The sequence below is a fragment of the Pan paniscus genome, chromosome 10 (genome assembly GCF_029289425.2).
Source record: "Pan paniscus chromosome 10, NHGRI_mPanPan1-v2.0_pri, whole genome shotgun sequence".
In the NCBI taxonomy this organism is placed as follows: Eukaryota; Metazoa; Chordata; class Mammalia; order Primates; family Hominidae; genus Pan; species Pan paniscus.
This window is the reverse complement of record NC_073259.2, coordinates 93,329,561-93,353,007: the sequence shown is the minus strand read 5'-3', so window position 1 is coordinate 93,353,007 and position 23,447 is coordinate 93,329,561. Positions and strand designations below refer to the sequence as shown.

Below are 23,447 nucleotides of genomic sequence, written 5' to 3'. Positions count from 1 at the left end.
GACATTTATAAAGTCCGCTCCCATGACTATATTTTCAATCACACCAGAATACTTCAGTTATCACCTTTAGCCATGTGGCTTCAGGAAACCATGCCCAAATATCTCATGCGAATGTTGGTTATTTTAAAAGATCTCTTGTTTAACAGAGTGGAAATTCACTAAAACATCAAAGGGTAAAAACAAAAACAAAAATGAGGCTTGAAAATAAATTCTCAGCAACAGGGTTTTTGCCCACTGCTTTTTGGAGAGAGAGAGAGCAGTTAACTCCCCAAAACACCCTGATTCAATATTTACCTGACGACTTTGGCATCTTGACATTTTCCCCAGTGCATTTCCTTCTTTATCAGGTATTATTTTACAAGAGATTTCTTGTTATACAGAAGTAACATAAATCAATCTATAACAGAAGAATTTGTTTAACACATTTATTCTTTAATAAGTTGCGTGATCATATTTCATTGACTTGTACAATAGAAAAAGAAAACCTTACTACTAAAACAGGGTTTGTGGAGACTGGCACATGGTAAACCTATTTAGTCTTTTCAGAGGTTCATTCTTAGATTTTAATGTTAAATAACAACTATTCATTTAAGCTGGTCTCACTGAATATCTTGACCTTTAGCAATTCCACACACAGCAGCTTATTGTGGTATCCTTTAAATATGAGAAATAAGAATGTTTAACTTTGCTATTAAAAGAAAAATAAAAGAGTACTGTATGTTACATGGCCCATGAAATATTGGCGGTGTGCTCCTTGGCTTTCATTCGAAGAACTGCGATACTGGAAGACCTCCTTTCAAACTCTGGCTTTGTTTCAAATGCATGTCCATTGGTTGCCCCAGTAAGAAGAGAGTCAGTGAAAAAATTGTTGAGGGGCACGTGGCTGAACTGGTTCTGGTGGTTTGAAAACCCCGTGTAACTGGAATCTGTCCGAGGCGAGTGAGAATAAGGTGTCATACAGGAGGAAGTGTCACGTGGTAACATGCATGAAGTAACCACAGAACCACCACTTGCATTTCCTGCCCACAAATTGTTCTGAATCTGGAATATATAAAACAACAAATATTACATTTACATGTTCTCACTTTTGTTCTCTTACTTTTGTTAAGTTGTATTTACTAAATTTGGTTAACTATTCATTGTTTGCTCCTGTTGGGTGGTCTGTAATTACATACAACAATGACTAAAAAATAATTATTTGAGAGATCCTTCTAGTTTGTTATACTGAAATAGAGCAACAAATCTCACATTCTTGGCCACATAACGTACTCTCAAACATGTCTATCTCCTATAAAAAAGTATTATTTTCATAGTCATGATTTTAAAAATGAATCTGGAAGATTGAGTCATGACCAATTCATATGATTAGAAAAGTAGTTTAAAATCTGGTTTTAAGTTTAAAGATAGTTTTTGTCTTTCTAAACAAAATGACACATGCATTTTTTAAAAAAATTCTAACTGGGACTCCTGGTGTGGCAGTTTTCGTTGGAAACCATTGCTGACAATAGACTGTTCTGCAAAGATATTTTTGATCAAACTTATTCTGGAACATGTTTGCCCTCCTATTGCTTTTTCATATCCTATAGTCTTGAAGAAACAGCTCTGAGAATCTGGGAAATTACAAAATATGTAAATATACATATTTTAAAAATTTATTCTGTGATTTATATATGATATAATGAATTTGAAACAGACATGTGACATGTAAAACAAAGTTAGAATTTTAAAACATGGGCCTTTACCAAATAATGGAATCATAGCTGAGAAAGAGGTGCAACTATTTAGCAAAAACATCAGATGAGTATAATGCAGTTACTCTTGTGTTATATAGTACTCCTATAGAGTAGAAACTGCTTTATCATTCACACCCAAGATATTCACACTTCGTATTATTAAATCTCTACAGGAAACAATTCAATGCAATATTAACAAGTACAAATTTATCTAAAGTTACTAGCATGTAAAAGAAACATGATATAGACCTTATGTAACATGAATTTTAAGTAGGACATATCTCAATCTTAATATACAAGCTATTTAAACAAACAAAAACAGGAACCCCATACGTTACTGGGAAGCTCAGAAAAAATCATGACAAATGGCAGGAGCTGGGGAAGGTAAAAAAAGAAAATGTTGCATGGGATAGTAATACTATGATGCAGCCCTTTGAAGATGAAATAAAACTGAATGCTTTTAGCAACATTATTATAATACATTTGGACTAGAACATAGCAGCAATACACATGTTAATCACATCAGGTTTCCTTATCTTTTAAAATCATGATGTAAGAGTAGAATCATCAATGAGTAGGACACATATGTCTTCCTATATTTGTTTCTACATAAAGATTCCAGGCACCTACATATAAGGTCTGGTGTAGTCTTACAATACCCATGCTTGAGTTGTACTTTCTATGGCAACTAATTTTCAAATAAGAGCAAAAAATATGTTAATAAATCTTCTAGATCACACTGGTAAAAAAGGTACTCTGTCACTCAAGAAAGGACTGATTAACCAGGTTCAAAACGTAAGAGAAAAACCTTAATAAGTAATTTCAACCTTTAGGTGGGGTTTCAGTGATTGGCAAGGTGCTTACATATCTGGGTTGTCTTAAAAAATAATTCTTTATATAAATATACGTATAAGCTGCTTTAAAGTTGTTAAATATATACATATGTAGAAAGAGACAAAGAGAGAAATCTACATATCCATATCTAAACATATATATTATATATATATATGATTTGCATATTTTGTTAATCCTTAAATTGTCTCAGGCTATGTTCTAATTCTGGCTCATTCTACTATATGTGTTCCACTTTAGGCAAAACATAATGATTGGTATCAGTGATTGCTGAGTTATGTATCTCAAACCAACAAGAGGGCTGCTAATGTCATTACTCTGTCAAACTACCTCTTCTAACTTCATCTGGGTGATTTTCCTCTGACATTCAATCACACACATTGTGCTACTTGGCAAAAACCATAGTCACATGTCTGATAAAAGAGCTTTCAGAAATGAAAGTGAGCTTTGCTTGCTTACTTAAAAAAAAAAAAAAGGAAGACAAGATAATGAAAGAGAAGGATTATTTATATTTTGTTTGTTAAAGAATTGCTTGATTTATACAGTGTTTCTTGAATTTTTTATTAAAATCATTCATTCATATTCCAAATGCACAGAAATATGTTCACCAACTAGATGAAAAAGCTAAAATCAGAAAGGTAAAGGCAAGGGAGGTAACCTATAGATATAAATTAAGAAAATATTGCCTCCCTAACATAATTAACATAAATCTACCTATAAATTGAAAAATATTCTGTAGAGTACATAAAAAAGCAAATTTTATTTTGATCAAAACTTCTTATCTGGACATGATCAAGCACGTTATATGCATTACTTTTGATGAAATAATTTCTAACATATAGACATGTTTTTCTGGGCAGAACAGACTGGTAAAGTAAATATGATAACAATATTTTAGTTGGGCTTGCGAAGATACCCTAAATATTTTGAAGATTGTCATTTATTCCCATAGGTAGAGATATCCTCACACATTTTTACTGATCTATCTTGTTTTCAAAATATCTATTTCTTCCTCCTCCCCAGCACCACTGCTGATCTTTCCTTTTTTAAATTTCCAGCAAATCTTTATTTGACTTTAGAAACATTGTTGGTTTCCACATTGTAAATTTATTTAGATGCAACTCATAAAAGATAGTATCCTTGGTATATTGTGATTTTACTTCTCTGAAGCCTGCCCTCTGGGTGTTTAAACATTTGATGATAATGCTCAAGACCATGTTCATTATAGCTAATGGTTACCAATTAATTACCATGCGTGAGGCATTATGTTAAATATATTATGAACACTTTTAATTGTTTCAGTACACTAAACAGCGTGTTCTTTTGCTATCCCCCTTTTGAGGATGGTAACACTATAGAACAGAGCTGAAGAAGATCACCCAAGATTGCATAGTTCCAATGGTGGAGGTCAAATCTCAACCTAGGAAACCTTAGAAATGCTGTAATAATGACTAGTTTTATGAGTTGAAATTATTTATTTACTCATTATCCCTACTTTGTGTAGGTTCATAGTCTCTACTCTCTGAAAGAAAAACCCACAATTATTTCTCACAACTGTTTTGTCATCCTCAGGTCTAATGTGGTACAAGGTAAGTCCTTAATACAAAGTTATTAAGTGCTTGAAAAATATGGACTGATCCATCTTGCAGATATAATCAAAATTTTATGGATGATTTATGTTAATATATCAAAATTTTTGTTTCATAATATGAACTCCCAAATCACCATACTCAATAATCTTAACAGTGATCATGAAAATTACATTCCTAGACCTTGCTAACTGCATTTACCTGGGAAGTTCTTTATTTTTATTATTAAACACTGATTCTCCACAACAGATACATATCCTTGGAGACTCTGATTCATTTAGTATGGCTCAGGGGCTCTGTATTTAAATAATAGTAATAAAATACACACATGGAATTCTGAAAATCAATTGAAATTAGGAAACACTACTGGAGTCCAACTTCCTTCCAAATGAAAAATTCTTTGTACACCAATTTCGTTTACCTCTTGTGATAAGAAGCTCACCTGTTTAAAAAAAAATTCCATTTCTTTTCTATAAAAGTAAGCTGTTATATTCCTCTACCTCTACCTATGGCTTCCATTTATGTGCCCTAAAATGACGTAGAATAAGATCATCTTTCTTACATGTAAAAATCTTAAAATGTAATCGGGCATGATGATACAACCCCCAAATCCTTTTTCTCCAGGTAAACATCTCCAGTGCTTTTAACCATTCCTCATATGACTTGGTTTGTAGACACTGTATCATTCAGATCATGTTATTCTGGATATGTCTGAGCTTATCAATACCGTTTACCCTTACCAATACATAGCATTTACACCAGAATATCATACACTGCATATCATCTGATTGCTGTAGGAAAAAGCTGGCAGATAAAATCGTTGTTCTAGGCCATCTAGATCCGATTAAACAACAACATTATTTGAGCTAAGGGTTGACTATACTGCTATCAAGCTGGACTCACACTGTTCCTCCATCCCTACACCAATATATTCTCATATAGGGAGTAATTTTTAAACTATGCCCTGGAAAGTATAAATCCATGTGCATATTATCTAAAAGTGCCTATTACTTTTTTGTCAACTGGGAAGCCCATCAAAATCGCACTCTGATTCGTTAAAGGAAAAATTATATTTGTGGTTCAATTTTGGAAGTAAAAAAATATTAATTTTCTTCCTAAATAGGATAACTACTCTTATTTTGAACTATTTCATAGATACTGCAATGACAATACCTGGCACCATATAATTTTACGGTGTTTTCGTAGGCCTCTGTTTAATATTCAAGGGCTTTACAACCAGAAACAAATAATTCCCATATCCTTCTTGTATGTGTGTTTTTTAAAAAGAAAGAGAAAAAGATTGACTGCCTTTATTTTTTTTTTCTTTGTTGTGTTTAAAAGGAGTGGAGAATCTAAAAACATTTCATGTTTTAACGTTCTCTGAAACTTTTTTTTTAAATATTAGGGGTGTGTTCAAAGCACTGTCCAGGGAACTCTGTCCAGGGAACTTAGCCAACTACCTCCCATTAGCATGAATGGAAGTACAGCGGATTTACTGCACTTCACTTTGAACGTTTGCCCCTTCATGTTTTTCTAACCAAATAAACGTTAACACTTAATTATCCCATGACTTTGGAGTTTTAGAGAAAAGTTTTATTTTTGTCTTATTTATTCCAAACTGAAACCTAATTCATTTAATATTCATTTTTTTCCAAGGGATTAAAAGCAGTAAAGAGGAAGGAGAAGGGAAAATACATAAATATATATTAACATAAACATAAATACTAAGAGTTTTTTACTGTGGATATATATTTGTAATAAATTCAAGTACTACAGTAAGTTATGGGTAGAAAATTATTTATTTTTTACCTTAGAACCTTGATATGAATATATTCTTTGTAATCAGAACTACAAAGTGGATTTTGTTGTTCTAACCCTGGTTTACATTTCTAATATATTTACTGATTTTATATAGTGAGTACTTTTTAATATATTTTTCTATAAAGGCCTTTTAAAAGAATAGTGAGTTTGTTAGTTTTTTACTTAATTGTAAAATAGCACGGTGTAACAAAAAAATAGTTTCATGATAGCATTTTATAGTCAATATCCTAATATTAGTGCTATTTAGAAGAAACAACACTATCAAATTTCATAGAAATACTAAACATGAAAATATGTAAGTAACAACCTTCCCTTAATTTTAAAGCATCTCCAAAACAACTAATTAAGTAACGTTTTTCTACTAAAATAAGTTTATTTAACTCTACTTCTCATCTATATATAGAGTGCTCCTATCTCCTGCCACCAACATCGATCATATTTACTTGCATAAACACACATACATACCCATACATCTGCACACACACTCCATGTGCACACTCACACAATTCTCGCATCACATGCTCACACACTTTCCTGTGGGAATTAAAGGATACTTTAAAAGACAGAGATCAGAGATTTATAGAGTTACTTGTGATGATGTTATAGCAATACCTCTTTACATGAAAATCTAAAAACTGATTTGGTTTTCCTCTTTGGCATAATGTTTACATTTATTAATTTTCTGTATATCATTTAATACTATATAAATGTATTAAGACAGTAACACTATGTAATTGAATTTACTAGATTTGTACATGTTCTCTTAAAAATGAAAACACTGATTTCTGGGGAAACAGCTAAATTTTTAAAGAGACTTTTATGAAATTCACTAGTATATTCCTGTAACATTTACATGACAAAATATTAATAAGAATCATTGGCTTAGCAACATGCAGATATTTTTAGCTATTGACTAACTTTAGGATCCCATTAACTTTTCTATTTACTACATCAGTAAGTTGCTGGCAGGGAGAAAGAGTATAAGTGAATCTTTAAATATTGAATTTACCACCAGTAACTAACACACACTGAGACTTTGTCTACCTGAAAAAAAAAGATCCCAACTTGAATTAATTAAGCAATGAAAAGATTAATCTGAGTATTTTTTAGGTACTGCCTAAGGTAAAAGTGAGGGCACATTTTCATCAGTGTCTACTCATTAGATCTAATTTTCATCAAAAAATATTTTAAGGTGATATATAAAATATTTAGATTTTGATAAGTCTATTGACATTTCAAACATTCTTAAAGTAGTTTTCCAATATATATTATTAAACTAAAGTGATTAGAAATCATTTATTCATCAGAAACAGATCATATACTAAATACTGTCACTTTTATTTTTTAGTAAAATTCCATCTTAGATATGTATACAGAGATTTGAAACAAGAAAGGTGCCTTTTCCATTAAAAAAAAATCACCATTAAATATCACACCCATATGAGACTGATAATTTAAGAAGAAAACTGCTTAGCAGAAAAATAAATGTGTATGTCTACTTTTAGTGCAAAATTAAAAGCACGAAGCTTAATAAGAAATGTTAATGTCTGTAAATTTTCAGCATAACATCATATAAATGTGTTTACATTTTTCATTATTCAAATAATATTTGAAAAATGCTCCAAGTCCAAGATATAAGAACATTAAGAAAATTTTTCTTTGGTGTTGACTGTATTCTTAAATTCTATATTAAGTGACTTTTAAAAAGAAGATTTATAGAAACTCTCACGATTGCTTTAAAATGAAAGTTTTCAAATCAACTCATTTAAGGAAGAAATAAAATGGTAACACCTAACCTTTGCTATTTTATTACTATCAAGCAATAATTATCATATGGAGGATTTTCCAGACACTTGTTGCATTATTTTTCATGTATTTTAATACATGTATGATAGCTATTGCTGATTCATCAGTGTCTGATTCATTTTAGTGATGAAATTATCCTATTGAAACAAAATTCACAATATAAGAAATAAAGATAAAAATGTAAGCTTGTAAATTAAGCTTTTATGCATAAATAGCTTAGAATATGAATAAAATACACAAATATTTTAATTTGTACAGAAAATTTTTAATTTTAGAGATCTTGCTTGGAGTCATTTATGGACTTTGAATTTATTCCTAAAATATTAAGTGAAGCTATTGATTTTACTCATCATCTCTTTGTATTAACTACAAAGTCGACATTTTATTTTTGTAATTTTAAAAATCAACTGTGAGTTTGTACGGAAGTTTACCTATTTAACGTCTATGATGCAGAATAAAAAAGAAAATCCATAGACACATGAGGCTTCATAAACATGGCATGCATATAATTCTGGATTAAAGTATATCATAAGGTTCACACTAACAATAGTGTGAACTGCAGATTTTAAACAACAGTTCTGTGCTCATAGACTTCCTGGGCTTTGATGGCTTAATTTTCTGCCTGTTATTTCTCCATCTTCTTGTGAGGTTTTTATATGTATAAGCTAACGTTGGCACTCTGCAACATTCATTTTTATTTTCTTCTTATTTATTTGGTTATCTATTCAACTTAACTGATTTAGTTTCCTTGTAAAATAAAAAACACTTATTTAAAAAAATTTTGTTAACTTACTGTGTACAGTCACATTAGAATATTACATTTTCAAAAGAATAGGCCTAATTATTTTCATAATTGACATGAGTGAACTTTGTTTCTTTTGGAGGATATTCTTTGCCTCTTTAGAGTCTTTGTATATGCAACAGAATAAAAATTAATTAAAGTTTTAATAAAAATGAAATGTTTCATTTTTATTAAAATTTTTTTCATTAAATGAATTCCATTTCATTAAAATTAAAATATTTCAACAAAATAAAAATTAAGAAAAGAATTCACTGTAGCTAACTGTACCTTCACCTAATGATACTGACAAAAATTGTCTCATGCTACACATAACATATATATATATACACACATACATATATAAATATTTTATTCATATTTATTTAAACTATATAAATTTAATTAAATCAGTATATTTACTCGCTGCAAAAACTATATTTTAGTAAGGTAGATTATCATTATATTTCTTCTGTCACTTAAAATATTTGTGTTTATTATCAGTGACAAATTGTGCAATATCAAGATGATATTTTGAAAATGATGGTAACATTTTGGTCATAAGTCATACAAGAATTTTCACTGTATCATTGTATGACCATTCATTGGTTGTTTCATGGATGTAAAAGCATTCATCATACAATGTATTAATTACCGCTATATTAGTAATATTTTTAAAAGATTTTGGTTTGTTTACTTCAAATATTTGGGAAAAAATAGAAATTATAGTGACAAACTTATATTTTCTCCAAAGGTAAAAAATGCTACAAATGCCTTTTAATTATAAACCACAGTGGTTGAAGGAGACAAGTCCTATGTTCCTTATTTAGCTTAAGTTAAGACAACCATTAAGATTAATATAGAAACTGCCATTAAAACCAAGGTAGATAAGCAATATGCCTACAATCTATTATATGGGAACTACCATTACATGAAAACCTTAAAATTTCATTTTTTAATTGTATAACTACAATATTTCAAATAGAATGTGTTAAACTAAAATGTTTTACAGCTTTAATCTATGTATTAAATTATAAAAATGACCACAAATTACCTATAACTTGAATCTACCTCTTGGCGTGTTCAAATTCTAAGTGGCATATATTTATGAAGTCCTCAATAATACAATGGAAGACAAGACACTGTGTGGATTCCTTGGTACATTTGGTAAGCATAGATTTAGAGATAGTTTTCACTATACAATACTCAGTGAAACCTCATTCAAAATTTTGGTGGGAAAAGCACTTCAATTCTTTTTCTGAAATTTGTGATGAAAATATTTACAAGAAAATAATTCTGGTGAATTGAATATATACTTAAACTTTTCTAAAGTTACTGTATTTGGTTTTCAATTTAAAAAGGAAAGTATGTTTAACTGAAATTAATATTTCCCTAGATCCCTACATAGTAAATTTACTCAGAGATTGGATTAATTAAAACGCTACAACATAAGATAACAAGCAATTTAGCTACCTGGAGAGGCAGGTACTTTAGAACAAAATTAATAATGACTAATGGAAATGATAGAATTCCTACTACTTATTAAGTTCTGTTTTGTACTAGGCAATGCCCTAAGTAATTTGCATAAACAAGTTTGTTTAACATTCACAAACATCATATGAGCTTTTACCCCCATTTTATAAATGAAAAGAACTGTTCCTCATGGTAAATTCATTTGCCAAAGGTCTAAAAGCTATTAAACTGAAAAGCCAAAACTTGAACCCACATCTCTCTGACTGGAAAGCTCATAGTCATTAATGTTAACCCCTGGCCCTCTTCAAATCCCACGATTCACCTCTGTAGTCTATAAACAGAGGGCTTTCCTTTTCGGAAATCCATTTAGTCTTCACAATAACAGAAAAACCATCATCGTCTTGATCATCTACACTATCAACACCACCAACACCAGCACCAACAATACTTCCATTTTACAAATAAAGAATCTGAAGATCAAGTCAAAGTTGTAACTCAAAGTTATCTATCTAGATAATAATGTCAATGCTCATGTAATCCAAACCTAAGAACATGAAATTGTAAAGTTCCTTGTAAGAAATGAAGGGTAATTATAATTCTCAAGGAAATACTTATACCTTAAGATAAATTATTTTATTCACTAAAATAATTATTTTTAAAATGCTTTGGTTTTGCCATATTAGAAACAAGTTAAAATATAATATCACTAGATCTTTGCTCACTTTTTAAATTTAAGGCCAAAATTATTTAGATTTATGGTTTCTTGGGCCTAGTTTGCACCAAGAAGTGTTTGCAAATTTAGTACAAATATTACCCAGTTTTTAGTCTTTCTACAAAGCAGGGAATTTTGTCTAGATCAATTATATATCCCTGATCCCTGCAACAGTGCATGACATATATTTGTTTTGAAAGGCAAATAACTTTGGAATAAAAGTCAGCTGAAAAGTGTCTGCAAAATATTTCTAGCCTATTTTTTTGAACAGAGGAAGAAATTGAGGAAAAGTTAATTGCTTATATCACAAAACTGGTTAATAACAAATTCAGAATCTGTTTTATTGAAAATTGATTATTTTTGTTTTATGATACACTACTTAATATATTAATATATTGAAGTGAATCTGTACTGTTACTCATATCTATCCAATGTCTATATAATTTGCTCAATTCATAGCAGACCATCCTTGGTGATACAAAGGTGACTAGTAACTGGGTCATCTTTTAAATATTTTACATTGTAAATGGGAAGTCAGACCTTTAATACAACCCACCAAAATGTCAGTGAGAAAGTGATGTGCAGATAGATGGCACATCCCAGAGGCTTCATGGAGTAAATATGGCTTAGGTGAGGGAGGGAAATTCAAGACAGAGGAAACAAATTCATCCCAAGCAATGAGAATGCTTTCAAAAACGTTAACTCTTGAGGAAAAATGAATAGATTAATTTAGTTAAATCACAGCATTGCCAAATGGCAACTGATATCTTGAGCCAAAATAAAGAACTTAAACAAAAAGATACTGTTGTCAGTACATCAAAATATACTACCTTAAAATATGTAAATATGAACATCACGTCTCTCACTTTCTTATTTGTTTGCTATCAAAGATAAGTAAGTTTAAGAAAAAAATCTTGAAACAGTCAATGAGGTGTTTAGGCTTTTTAAATGTTTATAAATTTAAAAACAGAAGCATTTTTACCTTCCAAAAAGGATGTGATATTTTAGGATCCAATTTGAATAATTTCACTCTTCAGTGATGAATTAAAGAGATAATGTTACATAAAGGTCTTTGGGTTCCTGAGCTCAGAAAACCTGAGCTTAAATTAAACAGGTTAATAGATACAAGAAGGAAGCACAGTGTCTGGCTTTAAATATGCCCCCAATTATTAGTAATTATTTTTACTGTTACAGCTGTTGCTACTATAGTAAAAAGACGGCCAGTTGAAACAAAGTATTTATTAGAACATATTAGAAAGTATTAATTACTATATAGAAATAAACATATTACGCTTGTACATACTGAGCAGGCTTGAGGAGATCATTTTCTAAACTATCTCTGTTTTTCATGTATTTCTATGTATGGCTTTTCTTTCTGCCAAATTGCTAATTCTTTATTTCTGTCCTGCCTCTAACATTTTCTAGTTTCCAACTTTTCTGAAATTAATAATTTTTTCTGTAATTAACAGTCACCAAATCCAATGTCTTATTAGACTGAGATATTGGATTCTACTTCTGTTTCTATTTCTCCCATTACAAGTTCCTATTTTCAAGCCTCATGATAAAAAAAAACATTTCATTTAGGCTAACTCTTGAGAGACATGATCTTGGCCCAATTATTTTTTCAAACAAACTAAAAAAGTATCTTGTATATATTTAAGTTAAAATAAAAATTCCCCCGGCTTTATCCAGTATCTACAGTGGGGAGTTGCAGCCACATAATTTCGGAAATTTGGTAACCAAACATTAAATGATTTACCAATACAAGAAAGTACTATGGATTTCATGGTATTAATTTTTATTATTATTCATGATTGGCACTGTTGAAGTAATTCCAACATATGTTCTCCATTCTTAAATTATCAGGTGGTATAGCCAATGTATACAAAATTATGAGGAATAATTAGTGCAACATTCCCATGATTTGTGGGGGGAAATTTTTTAAATTAATTTTTCATTGGAGTGAAAAAGATGATCAAATATATAATTTGGTGTACCATGTCCGTTCCTCCATCGGTGTCTAGGTTACCTCATTCTTTTAATTAATAATATATAAAGCTTTGAGGTACAATAACACAATGGTAAGATAATCTTAGGGAAAAGAGATGGTTAGTCAGAGTACACTGAGTCATATTGAGCCTTTATACATGTCTTAAAGCTGTATAAAGTTTTAGATTCAGAATATGCACTATTCTGAATGCTTTACCCTTTATATAGGTCTTAATTGATGCTAGGCCCTATTCTGATTGCTTTATCAAAGAAGCAAGAAGAGTCAAATATAAAACAACCAACGTACAGGGACAGAAAAGTTGAAAACAGATAGAAATGGGGTTTGAAAGGAAATGAAGACTGAAAGAATAAAATGCACAAAAAAGTAGTCATAGTCAAGTGTTGTGGAATATACTTAGTAAGAGTTTAAAATCCATGTGAAGAGCTCATAATTTGTTACTTTATTACGTCTAAAGTCACCACAGTCAAGTAGTTCAAAATGATATAAACCATTCTCCATTTCACCTATATTTTTATTGTTATTTCTCTGGTTGTGGCTCCCGACACTAAAGCGCAGACTTACAATAATGCAGCTCAAACTTTATGCTCCTTTGGTATCATTTAAATATATTCACAGGTAGAGACAGTCTATTGTCAGGTTAAAATCTGGCAAGTGGGAACCAAATTGTCTCTGGTCAAATCTGAACTTCACCTCACCTCTTTCTCATTTGAGCAATGGAGACAATTAGTAACACCTAGCACATAAGGTTGTTGTGAGGATTAAATGAGATAATATATGTAATCTGCTTAGAACAGTGCCCAGATATACAGTGAGGGCTACAGTAGTGTTAAGAACCATGAAGACACTGCAGTCCCTGTCCTCATGGAGCTTGCAGCCTAGAGGGGAAACATTTTTACAGAATTTTGTTTAGAAACTAACGGCACTCAAACTAACTCACACTGACTCAACTAAGGCACTCAAAAATATTTGGCAAACAAAATTTGACTAGCCCTATGATGGTAAGTAACCACCAGAGGTATCCTCATGCTTTAAAATAGGAGAAAACATAAGGTAACCTCTTTAAGATAAATTTTAAAAGAGAAACAAGATTCCTCCTATGGCAAGGAGATAGGAAGCATTTATTGAAAAGGTATCCATAAGAATAGTCTTCTAGCAAACCATTGGGTAAAGGTTTAGACGTAGCGACCTTTATAGTCTCTCCTGCAGGAACCCACTTGTATGATCACAAACCAATTCCTTAACTCAATTGAGCCCGTTTTCATAACTTTTTTAAATGAAGGAGTTGAACAAGGTGACCTCCAAGACTTCTTTTATTTAACATATAATATTATATTAATAAATTTGGGGGATTTATCTGGAGGAGTGAGGTTTCTAAAATTGGTTTTTAAGAATCATAAAAGGCATAGGAACACAAGGAAAGAACAACATTAAAGAACTGAATTTGTACTCATAGTGTTGAAGAAAATGAATACTCAAGTTTGGGGTTCAGATCATCTAGTTAGTGAACTATCAAGGTATTTCTCCAGCATATATGTTTCATATGTGTTTTCACAGGGGTCTCTTATAATGCATATCATTAAATAATAAATAACAAAATAATGCATAGCTCGTTGCTTATAACGTAGGTTTTTTTTCATCATGTATCAAATACAGTTCTGAATATCATTATTAAGTATTAGGAAAAAGTGACACAAAATAAATTAGAAAGACAAACATTTACATTCATTACAAAATATGAAAAAGAAATATATAGTCTCTATATTGAAAAAGAAAAATGAGAAGAAAAAGAATTTCTAACACTTTTTGTAATGAAGTAAAAGAGCACCCATTATAAAGGGAAGCTGTTACTCATCTGTGATTAACTTTTAAAATTATGTCTGATACTAATTCTATCTCCGTTTTAAGTCAAACAGGACCAAATGTGGACCTTTAGAGAATAAGCAATTTGAAAACTGAAAAAAAAAAACATAGAAAAAGAGACACAGTTTTAAATGGAGTTAAGGGCTTAATAGGCCACATTTGACATCAGGTTTTAGTATAGTTCATAAAACAATATCCACAGAGATTGCATGCTAAGCAACACTCTATTTACAGTATTTTTAAAAGTTAACAAAGGAAGAGAGTCTGAGTAATTAGAATGTAGGATAATTAAAATACCTGTATCATTAAATGATGCTATTTCATTGGTGGCAATACACAACAAAATTCAAAAGAAAAAAATACCCTGAAATATTTTTAAATGAATGACTCTGTAAGAAAACAACAAGAAAATAATTCAGAAAAATTAAAACTTAGCAGACATGAAGAATGTTTTCTGAAGCTTAGATTTTCATTCTTGACTATTATCTTACATATAATAAAGCCTATGCTAACCATTTTGAGAATATACAAACCAAATCTCCTTTTCTTGATCAGTATTCTGTGTAGTTTAGCATACCTGTGGGTAGCTGTCAGTCCTTGGCAAAACTGATATATCGTAGGTGGCAGCAAAATGGCTTTTCGCTTGTTGTATTTGGCCATAACGTTCCCTTTTTCTCCATTTGGCCCTTCGATTTTGAAACCAAACCTAATTATTTAATAAAAAGTAGAATTTTAGCTAAGGAATATTTGATAAAGCAAATGTGATGTTAAAAGACATCAAACAAGAAAGGTAAACCAGGTTAAAAAAAATTACATAAAAAGAAATGTATTTACGTTAGAAAAGGATCCACAGATTTTACTTTTTCTTGTATCTCGATGTGGTAAGTGATTTTCCCATGAGACAAAATAATTTAATAGAAAGAGGCAGGAGACTTTCGGGAAATACATCTGATACGTCTGAGCCTCTGTTTTCTCATTTATGGAAAACAAAAAGCAATTAGATTATATGATCCTGAATACTCCATATATCTCCACATTGTCATGGATAAGTCTCCTTTAAGAGAATGCTGCAAGTCTGGAAGACGTATATGCCGTAACGTAAACTCAGTCAATCTATAAGCAAATTAATATCTGAGCCTATTAAAAATTATCTTTAAAATATATCACAAAAGTGAAAGCTCTTCTCGGTTGTGCTCATACCTACATAATCTTTTAAAAATTTAAACATAAAGATTACACCTAAATATATGGCAGCAGCAGGAACATCATGATTATCTAGAAATAGGAAAAAATGAGATTACATATTATAATAAGCATGACAAGAATTATAGGTAAAAAGGAATCATCTAAAGTTGAACTATGGTTTTAAAATACGTGAATGTGCTTATTACATACATTATGCAACTTATTTTCCCTTATGAAAATGCTCGGATATCTTTACATAATTTCTCTAATTTAAAGCACAGGTAATGGAAATAATATAAGAAATAGGGCAGATAGAACCAAGTGTCAAGAAAGTCTATCAGTTACTGTGGCAGCTAAGGTCACTAAGCTATCTTCCACAATTTCTCTAATTACCTATTAGAAGTATTTATCATAAGAACCATCTTCCTCAGCAGGTTGGATATTCATTAATTCATACCTGTAATATTCCAATATCTTCACTTTAATATTAACGGGAGATGCAGAAGATTATATTCAATATATATACTTTGATGTTTTTAAGTGAACATTATAGGAGTAGCTTTTGGGAATCTATTTAGTCTTCTTCACACAATTATGTTCAGAATATAAAATATTTAGGAAAAAGGCTAGAAATCAAATATAAAAAATGCAAGTTGTAAAAGCCTTTTGTTGAAGTTTACTTGAAATTTTCACTCTTTTTCATACTCAATTCTAATCTTGTATATCTTTACCTTCACTATTATGGCAACATATTAATACTCAGTTTAATTTTTTAGTACACATTACAAATTTAAGATGGCACTTTGCAGAGTTTTCAGCAATTGAAATGAGCCAGAGAGCTACATGTTCATTATAGTTTTAGTACACTGCTGATAAATGCATATTATCCATTATGCCAAGGCTCAAGACATCATCAACAACAAAAAACAAATCAAATCTTCTTGCTGTCTCCGCAGATGAGCCCCAGGAACACACTAAGGGAATTTAGTAATACGTTTTTGGGTTTTATTTTTTTTCCATTGACAAAAAGAACTTGACAATTTCCTTAAAATGAGTAATAGTTACCACTCTTATGTGCAAAGCAGGAAAGAGAACGACCTGAGTAAATTAAGTTCAAGTTGGCTCTCTGTGCATGTTCTTAGACAAAAATTAATCAAGACTTGGTGAATGTTAAGGGGAAAAGATGCATTATGTACAGTTGGTCACTCTGTGTGCAAACATATTTGTTTATGGTTACAAGTATAACTAATTTAAATATAGACAAAGACAAAAATCTCAAACATACACAGCGGGTGTTAATACTCGACAATTCTAAAATTCTTTGTTAGCATGAACTTTCTACATATTTACTTCCTGAACCAAGATAAAGTAATCATTTGCTTCCACAAACTCAAGTAAAAATCTGCTGCTTGTTATCCGTGTGCCACCAGATGTTGTCTCTAATGATGTAAGAGCCTTACAATGGCTTAATCTTAAGAAGAAATACCGTTACTCGATTTAGAACAAAAATTTTCACTATTTTATTCATTCCCCCATTTTAGCAGTTTATGGGAATTGCAAAAATCAATACTTTTGTAGAGGAGTCAGAACACACACAAAGACAAAGGCCATTATCCTGAATTATTGTTGCATTTTAAACTCTTACTACTTGGAAACTAGTAAAATATAGTTTAAGAATATCAAATTTAGTCAAAATAAAGTACTCCTAAGAGGTAAAATTTTACCTGGTATGATTTTTCTTTCTCAAATTATTTTTAAAAATTAAGCATATTGGATCATCCAATTTAATAACTAGAATATATCTTATAAACATAATTGAGTATACACAAAAATTTACTTTAAAGCCATTATTTTTATTGCCTATGCAAAATTCATATGATTTATCTAGACTTTAACCATTATAATGGAATATTTACATGTTGACAACTACTAGAACTATAAAATTGTAAATGAGCACTATTTGATCTTATTTTTAATTATCCATAGTGAAAACATTCCATGGTATACATAACAATTGGGAATTTGTGGGATTGTTTTTTTTTTTTTTATTATGGCTCCAAATCTAGAAATTTCTAGATGTATGGGCTATTATACAAATAATTTAAAAATACCTGATATATAATCTAAAAAAGAACCTTAGTGGCTAATAAAACCGAAAAAAAAAAACAAATAAATATACCAATTACTAAATAGTCATGATTCTGCTTTTAATCCTTTAAAAACTGCTTTTGAAAATCAGAGATATATTATCATATTGTTATGTTTGAATGATTGTTCATTTTTATGTCTCTGTAATAACTTGTGTTCTTTTGTTTTACATATTACGTGAGTTGTCAAAATTTTTGCAATTAAAAAATAATTTTAGTAGACATATATTCATATGTATTACTCTGTTTCTCATCTTCAGCTAGGGAATCAGTTTGTTTCTTTGTGGCAAAATGCACTTATTCAATTATTCTAACACCATTTATTTTCCTATCCCATCCATCAAGGCCTCTGTTTGGCTCCTACCTGGACCCTGGCCTCAGTGAGCTCTGTCCTCAGAGCAAGCTGTTCTCTGACATACACATCCGGGTAATGAGTTTTCTGAAAGACTTTCTCCAGCTCCTCTAGCTGCAAACTGGTGAAGGTGGTTCGGTGCCTCCGTTTCTTACTGCTGGATACATTGCTATCACATTTATCCCCAAGTTCATCCAGCTCTCCCTTCTCTTGCATCCCTTTCACGGGAGACATTCGGAGACTGTTACAGTTGTCCATAGCTCTATTCAGTTCGGTGTGAAGGGGCTGTCCTTCTACTTTAGTGATCCCATAGTTCACTGTACCCAGAGGAGGAAAAACAACAGTTCTCAGGATTGTGAAACTCATCTCAATTAAATCAATAAGTAGAAGTAATTGAGAGTATCAAGAAATTGGCCTATTAATAATTTATTGTGCTAGTATTAATTCAATTACCACATTTCTATACTTAATTCATTGTAGGACAGGTTTAAATACCATTTTAAAATGTGTTCATGCAACTGCTATGATCTGCCAAAATCCGCAGTTCTATTTTACAGGATTTATAAGTTTATGCACATGTTTTTTACTTAAATTCATGTACTCGAATTAAAAGATGTTCTGGGTGTTTCATGAAAGAAACTTTAAGTGTCCATGATTTTTGAAAACTGAAGCAAATTTAATGTCATGTGTTTATTCACAGCAGATAAAACCAAGCTACTAATGTGGCTCAGAAAATATATTTTAATCTTAAATAATACCTCTGTACTAATATCTGAAACTTATTATCCCCCTCCACGTAAAATGTACTGATGATAGATTTCAGATGTGACATTATTTCCACTAAATTTTGAATATTTCAACTTTATATCCATGTCTGCATTTACACTTTTTCTTCAAAAATAATCTATTAAATTGACAAAATAAATTTCATGCCAAATTTTGAATACGCTTTCTATCGGAAATTAGATTTAAGCAGCATTTTTTTTTTTACCTAAAAACTTACGCAGTTCTTTTTAAAACATTTCATATTTCTGCTTAGCTAGTTAGATAAGTTTTGGGATTGAAAACTTTTCTTTTTTCTCTGCTGAAACACAGAAATTAAAACAGCTATTAAAACATTACAGAGCATGACATCTAGCATTCTGTTAAGGGATGTTTAATTTCAGTAATTTTCTTCAGATTTGATTGCATGCTTGCAGTGTGATATAAAACAAAGATATATCATATAATGCCAAACACCCACAAATGCAATGGATGCACATAGTGAAATGGGAAGCACTTTTTAAAAAGTAAAGTCAATCCAGCCAGAATAATAATTTCCAATAGATGATCATACTTTTTTCATTTGTTTCTTTTTTAAAATTACCCCCATAATGTATTTTTACAACTCTTTTCATCATTATACAAATATATTCAAGTTTAATGCGCATATAACTTCAATAGCTAATAATTGAGTACTGTGCATTTCAATGTCACTAGCGGAGTAACTCTCAAAAATGTTCTCATAATAAAAAATGTCAAATATTTGAGGTGATGGCCAATTAACGTAATTTAATCATTCCACATTGCATTAAAAAAAGTAACATTACTTTGTACCCCATAAATATATACAACTATAATTTGTCAATATATATATAACAAATTTTTTAAATTAACGGTTTTCATGCAAAGGAAGATGTGATGTTAAACCAAATATAAAGAAGAGCCATGACTGATTAACAATACGGTTCTATCTCCTTGGGCAAAATTAAAGGGGGAACTGCAGCAATTAGGGATGGGGGAGGGGAAGCATCAGAGAGGCTAAGGGCATCTCAAGAGAAAGACAGGATCTCTCCTAAATTAAGCGGATGACTGCCTATGTTCATCTTCCTTAACACTTCTTTGTTAAAATTCATCTTAATAGTGTGATATTTGTTTAAAAGTTGATAACGCATCAATTATGTCTCTTATTTTGGATTCTCGACTATTTAAAATAAAATATTATGATCGAGTCCATCCAGAGTCAACACAAGACATTGCAGAATCATTAAAGAAAGACCTGTCAATTCAAATAACGTTAGGCATGCACCTAAGAATTCCACAAATACAGATACCAGGTCTGAAACGCAGCCAGAAAACCAACAACTCAGTGTAAGAATAATAAAAAGTATACGCTCGAATCTTTCTAAATAAATGACTGAAACGACTTAGCTGATTATTTTCTTTATTATTTGCACCTTTATTTTTGATTTACCCTTAGTCAAAAGTTACTTGCAACGTTAAATAAAATTAGTTAAATATGAGATTAATAAAAGAAAAAAACTTGTGTTCAAAATATTTAGAAAATGAGCTTCTACAGGCCAGTGTTTTGTCAGATTTTGAATTTCCATAAAATAGGGGGCAGGGGGCTTGTTGTAAATATTTCACACTTAATTCGTTTGTTATTTTAAAGCAACCCGCCCCTTATAGCTTAACTGTGGAATATATACAATGATAAGGAAAAGTTCTCTTGGAATTGTAAACGTGCTTTAGCTGTCGCGATCTGAAATAATAGGTTCGTATTAGGTTACAAGATAGAAAAGATAGATGGTTTGTTTTGATAACATTTTGACTTGGAGATACTTGGGCATTCAAAGTTGAAGATTTCACCCAGAAGCATTCCAAAGACTCCTTAGGTGACTTTTAATGTGAAGTCATAAAAACACAAAACGTAGAATCTGGGAATGAGTGATTAGGCCGGGGATGGTTTGCCCGAAGCTATTTAATGTGCTTTAGTGTTTAACAAACATTCAACGCGTGTTGTATTGCAAACGCAAAAAAAAGCAGAAATTACAAATTCACACACGCTAGAAATCTAGGGATCCTCAAACTTTGAAAACATATCGCCACGTCTTGGAAAATTAAAAAGATTTATCTTTACCTAAAGGAGCTCAAAGGGTTTTTTGTTTTTTGTTTTTGTTTTCCGGTTTTTTTTTTTCCTACTCGTGACGACAGTGACGTACTCTAAAGAGCTGTGATCGATTTCAGTTCCTACCGCCCGGACTGCAAGGCGGGCTCGCAGAGGAAGCGTTCTGTCTTGACTCAATTACGCTCTATTTAGCGCCCTATCAGTTTACTCCAGGAACCAATATTACAGAAGGACTCAGGGATCCGTAGGCGACCAGACCCTACAGCGAAAGGAGAATCGCTCAGAGGCAACCCGGTGCTGGATCTCTCCCTCCCTCCGTCCTCCGCCCCCAAAGGCTGCAGCAGCAGTAACACCGCTTCATAAAGCGAGCACCTTCCACTACCTTCCTCCACCTTCCAGGTCCCTCGCTCCCACTTTTCTCCCTTCTCCCTCCCTGCCTGATCAGACAGATCCTGCATTTTCGATTGCGGAAGGGCTGCGGCGGCTCTGGCTGGGGCGCTAGCGACTCACCGCTGCTGTCCTGACAGGGCGAGGTCCTCTCCAAGCGCACGTGATGCTCGGCGCGGGGCAGGGGTCCGAAGGCCTGCACGCATTTGCCTGCAGACGCTTTGCTGTAAAAGGACTCATTGTCCAGCGTCTCCATAACGTGCTCCAGAGGACCTCCTGCGCCCATGTAAAAGTCACTGTTTTTACTCGGAGGGCTCTTGAGGGCAAACTTCTCGCTCAGAAACTCCATAATCCTGGAAGACTGTCGCGTAGCTCCTGGGGCACAGAAACTGGAGAGCGCTGGGGGAGGGAGCCAGTGGGTGGGAGGAGGGAGGGCCAGAGAGGAGGGAAGGGAAAGCGAGCGCTGCGGCGTCGGGAACTGCCCCGCTCCGGTCCCTTTAATACGTCCCGGCTGGAAAAGGAGCACCCGAAGTTGCTTTTATATCTTGAAACTCAGCTGGCTCCTCGGGCAGCCTCCCAATTCTAATGAATATGAAAATAGGCGGGCGACTAACTCCACCCCGGGTCCCCCCTCCGCCCCTACCCCACCCCCATTTTCCCCACTTACCCGGGCAGAGGGCGTCCAGGCCTAGGATAGACAGACAGACAGCTCCATTTCAGACAAATGCCAGGAGAGACGAGCCCCTGACACCCAGATTCATTGCCGCCGTGACAGTGGACTGGCATTTCGGAAGATCTTGGTGAGATCGCAAAGCAGTTAAACCTCCACTCCCTACTGCCTGCGCCTTCCTGAGCCACCCGTCCCCACCCCGGCCCCATGCCGGCCACTCACTACCAGAAAGATTTAGAGGCGTCTTAAGAACTTGAAAGGAAGCATTGCTCTAAAAGGCTTTTATTTCATCCGTAAATCGTTTACGTGGAAGATTCACATTAATCCGAAGCCCAAGGAACCAGATGCATTGGCAACTGTTAATCGCAGCCGCCGTAGTAGAGGGGCCGCTTCGGCTTCTAACCGGGAGGAGCTCGGGGTCCAGGCCAGCTGGGAGCTCTACGAGGCCGTGGCCTTTTCTTTTTCTCTGGAATGCGGCGGAGTGTGGACGCGGTGGCGATGGGTGGGAGAGAGAAGCCGAGCAAGAGGCAATGAAGCCATTATACTAATGCCAACCAATTCCCTACCCTCTTCGCCACCCTTCCCTTTGGTCCACGATTTTATCATTAGACCCAAATTATTTTAAGAAAACCCGTTAGGATCAGTGCCTTTGAAAGGCTTTTACTCTAATGCCAAAGTGAGGATTGTTACCAATAGGGGTTTATGAAGAAGAGGAATGTCTGCATATTTTTACAGAAATTACTTTTAATTTTAAAGAGTTGCTGTGGAGTTACTCCGAAAAGCGCTCTGGGAGTGAGTGGTGAGCGCGCGGAGCTGCGGGCACTCGTGGCGCGGCGTCCTGGGCGCGGACAGGTCCAAGGCCTCCATTTCCACCAGAGGGGATGGTAGGGCAGGCAGGACAGCACTGCTAGGTTGAAAGCCCTTCTGTGTGACTTTCGGCACGACTCTTGGCTTCCTAGGAGCCCGCGGCGCTTGGGGGAAATGCGTTCGGTGCCCTGGGCACAAAATCGCATTTGCGTCAAGCACCCTAAGCTAGCAAATTTGGTGAAAATAAGCCGGACAGGTTGTGGTCCAGGTAGGCCTCTGCTTAGACGTCCTGACACAGCCTTTGTCAACACTGGCACTCACAGCGGCCGTCGCGTTTCCCCAGACAAGTCTGGCAATTACGGTGAGGCCTCGGGCAG

General features: G+C 33.2%; 1 protein-coding gene across 1 annotated transcript; it reads right to left on the bottom strand.

Moving 5' to 3' along the window:
* Positions 1-411: 411 nt before the first annotated feature.
* Positions 412-22,170, bottom strand: ALX1 (ALX homeobox 1). Its single transcript, XM_003811641.4, has 4 exons — positions 21,717-22,170; positions 18,332-18,636; positions 15,213-15,341; positions 412-1,041 (listed from the first exon to the last, which is right to left on the bottom strand). Exons 1-4 carry the CDS (start codon positions 21,940-21,942, stop codon positions 721-723), a joined length of 981 nt encoding a protein of 326 aa, XP_003811689.1. The 5' UTR covers positions 21,943-22,170; the 3' UTR covers positions 412-720.
* Between the last annotated feature and the right edge of the window lie 1,277 nt (positions 22,171-23,447).

Coding starts and splice junctions, on each gene's coding strand:
- ALX1 (XM_003811641.4), bottom strand. CDS start 21,942: ATGGAGTTTCTGAGCGAGAAGTTTGCCCTCAAGAGCCCTCCGAGTAAA. Junction 15,342..18,331: donor TCACTGAGGCCAGGGTCCAG/GTAGGAGCCAAA, acceptor TTAAATAATTAG/GTTTGGTTTCAAAATCGAAG. Junction 1,042..15,212: donor GGACTGACAGCTACCCACAG/GTATGCTAAACT, acceptor TATATATTCCAG/ATTCAGAACAATTTGTGGGC.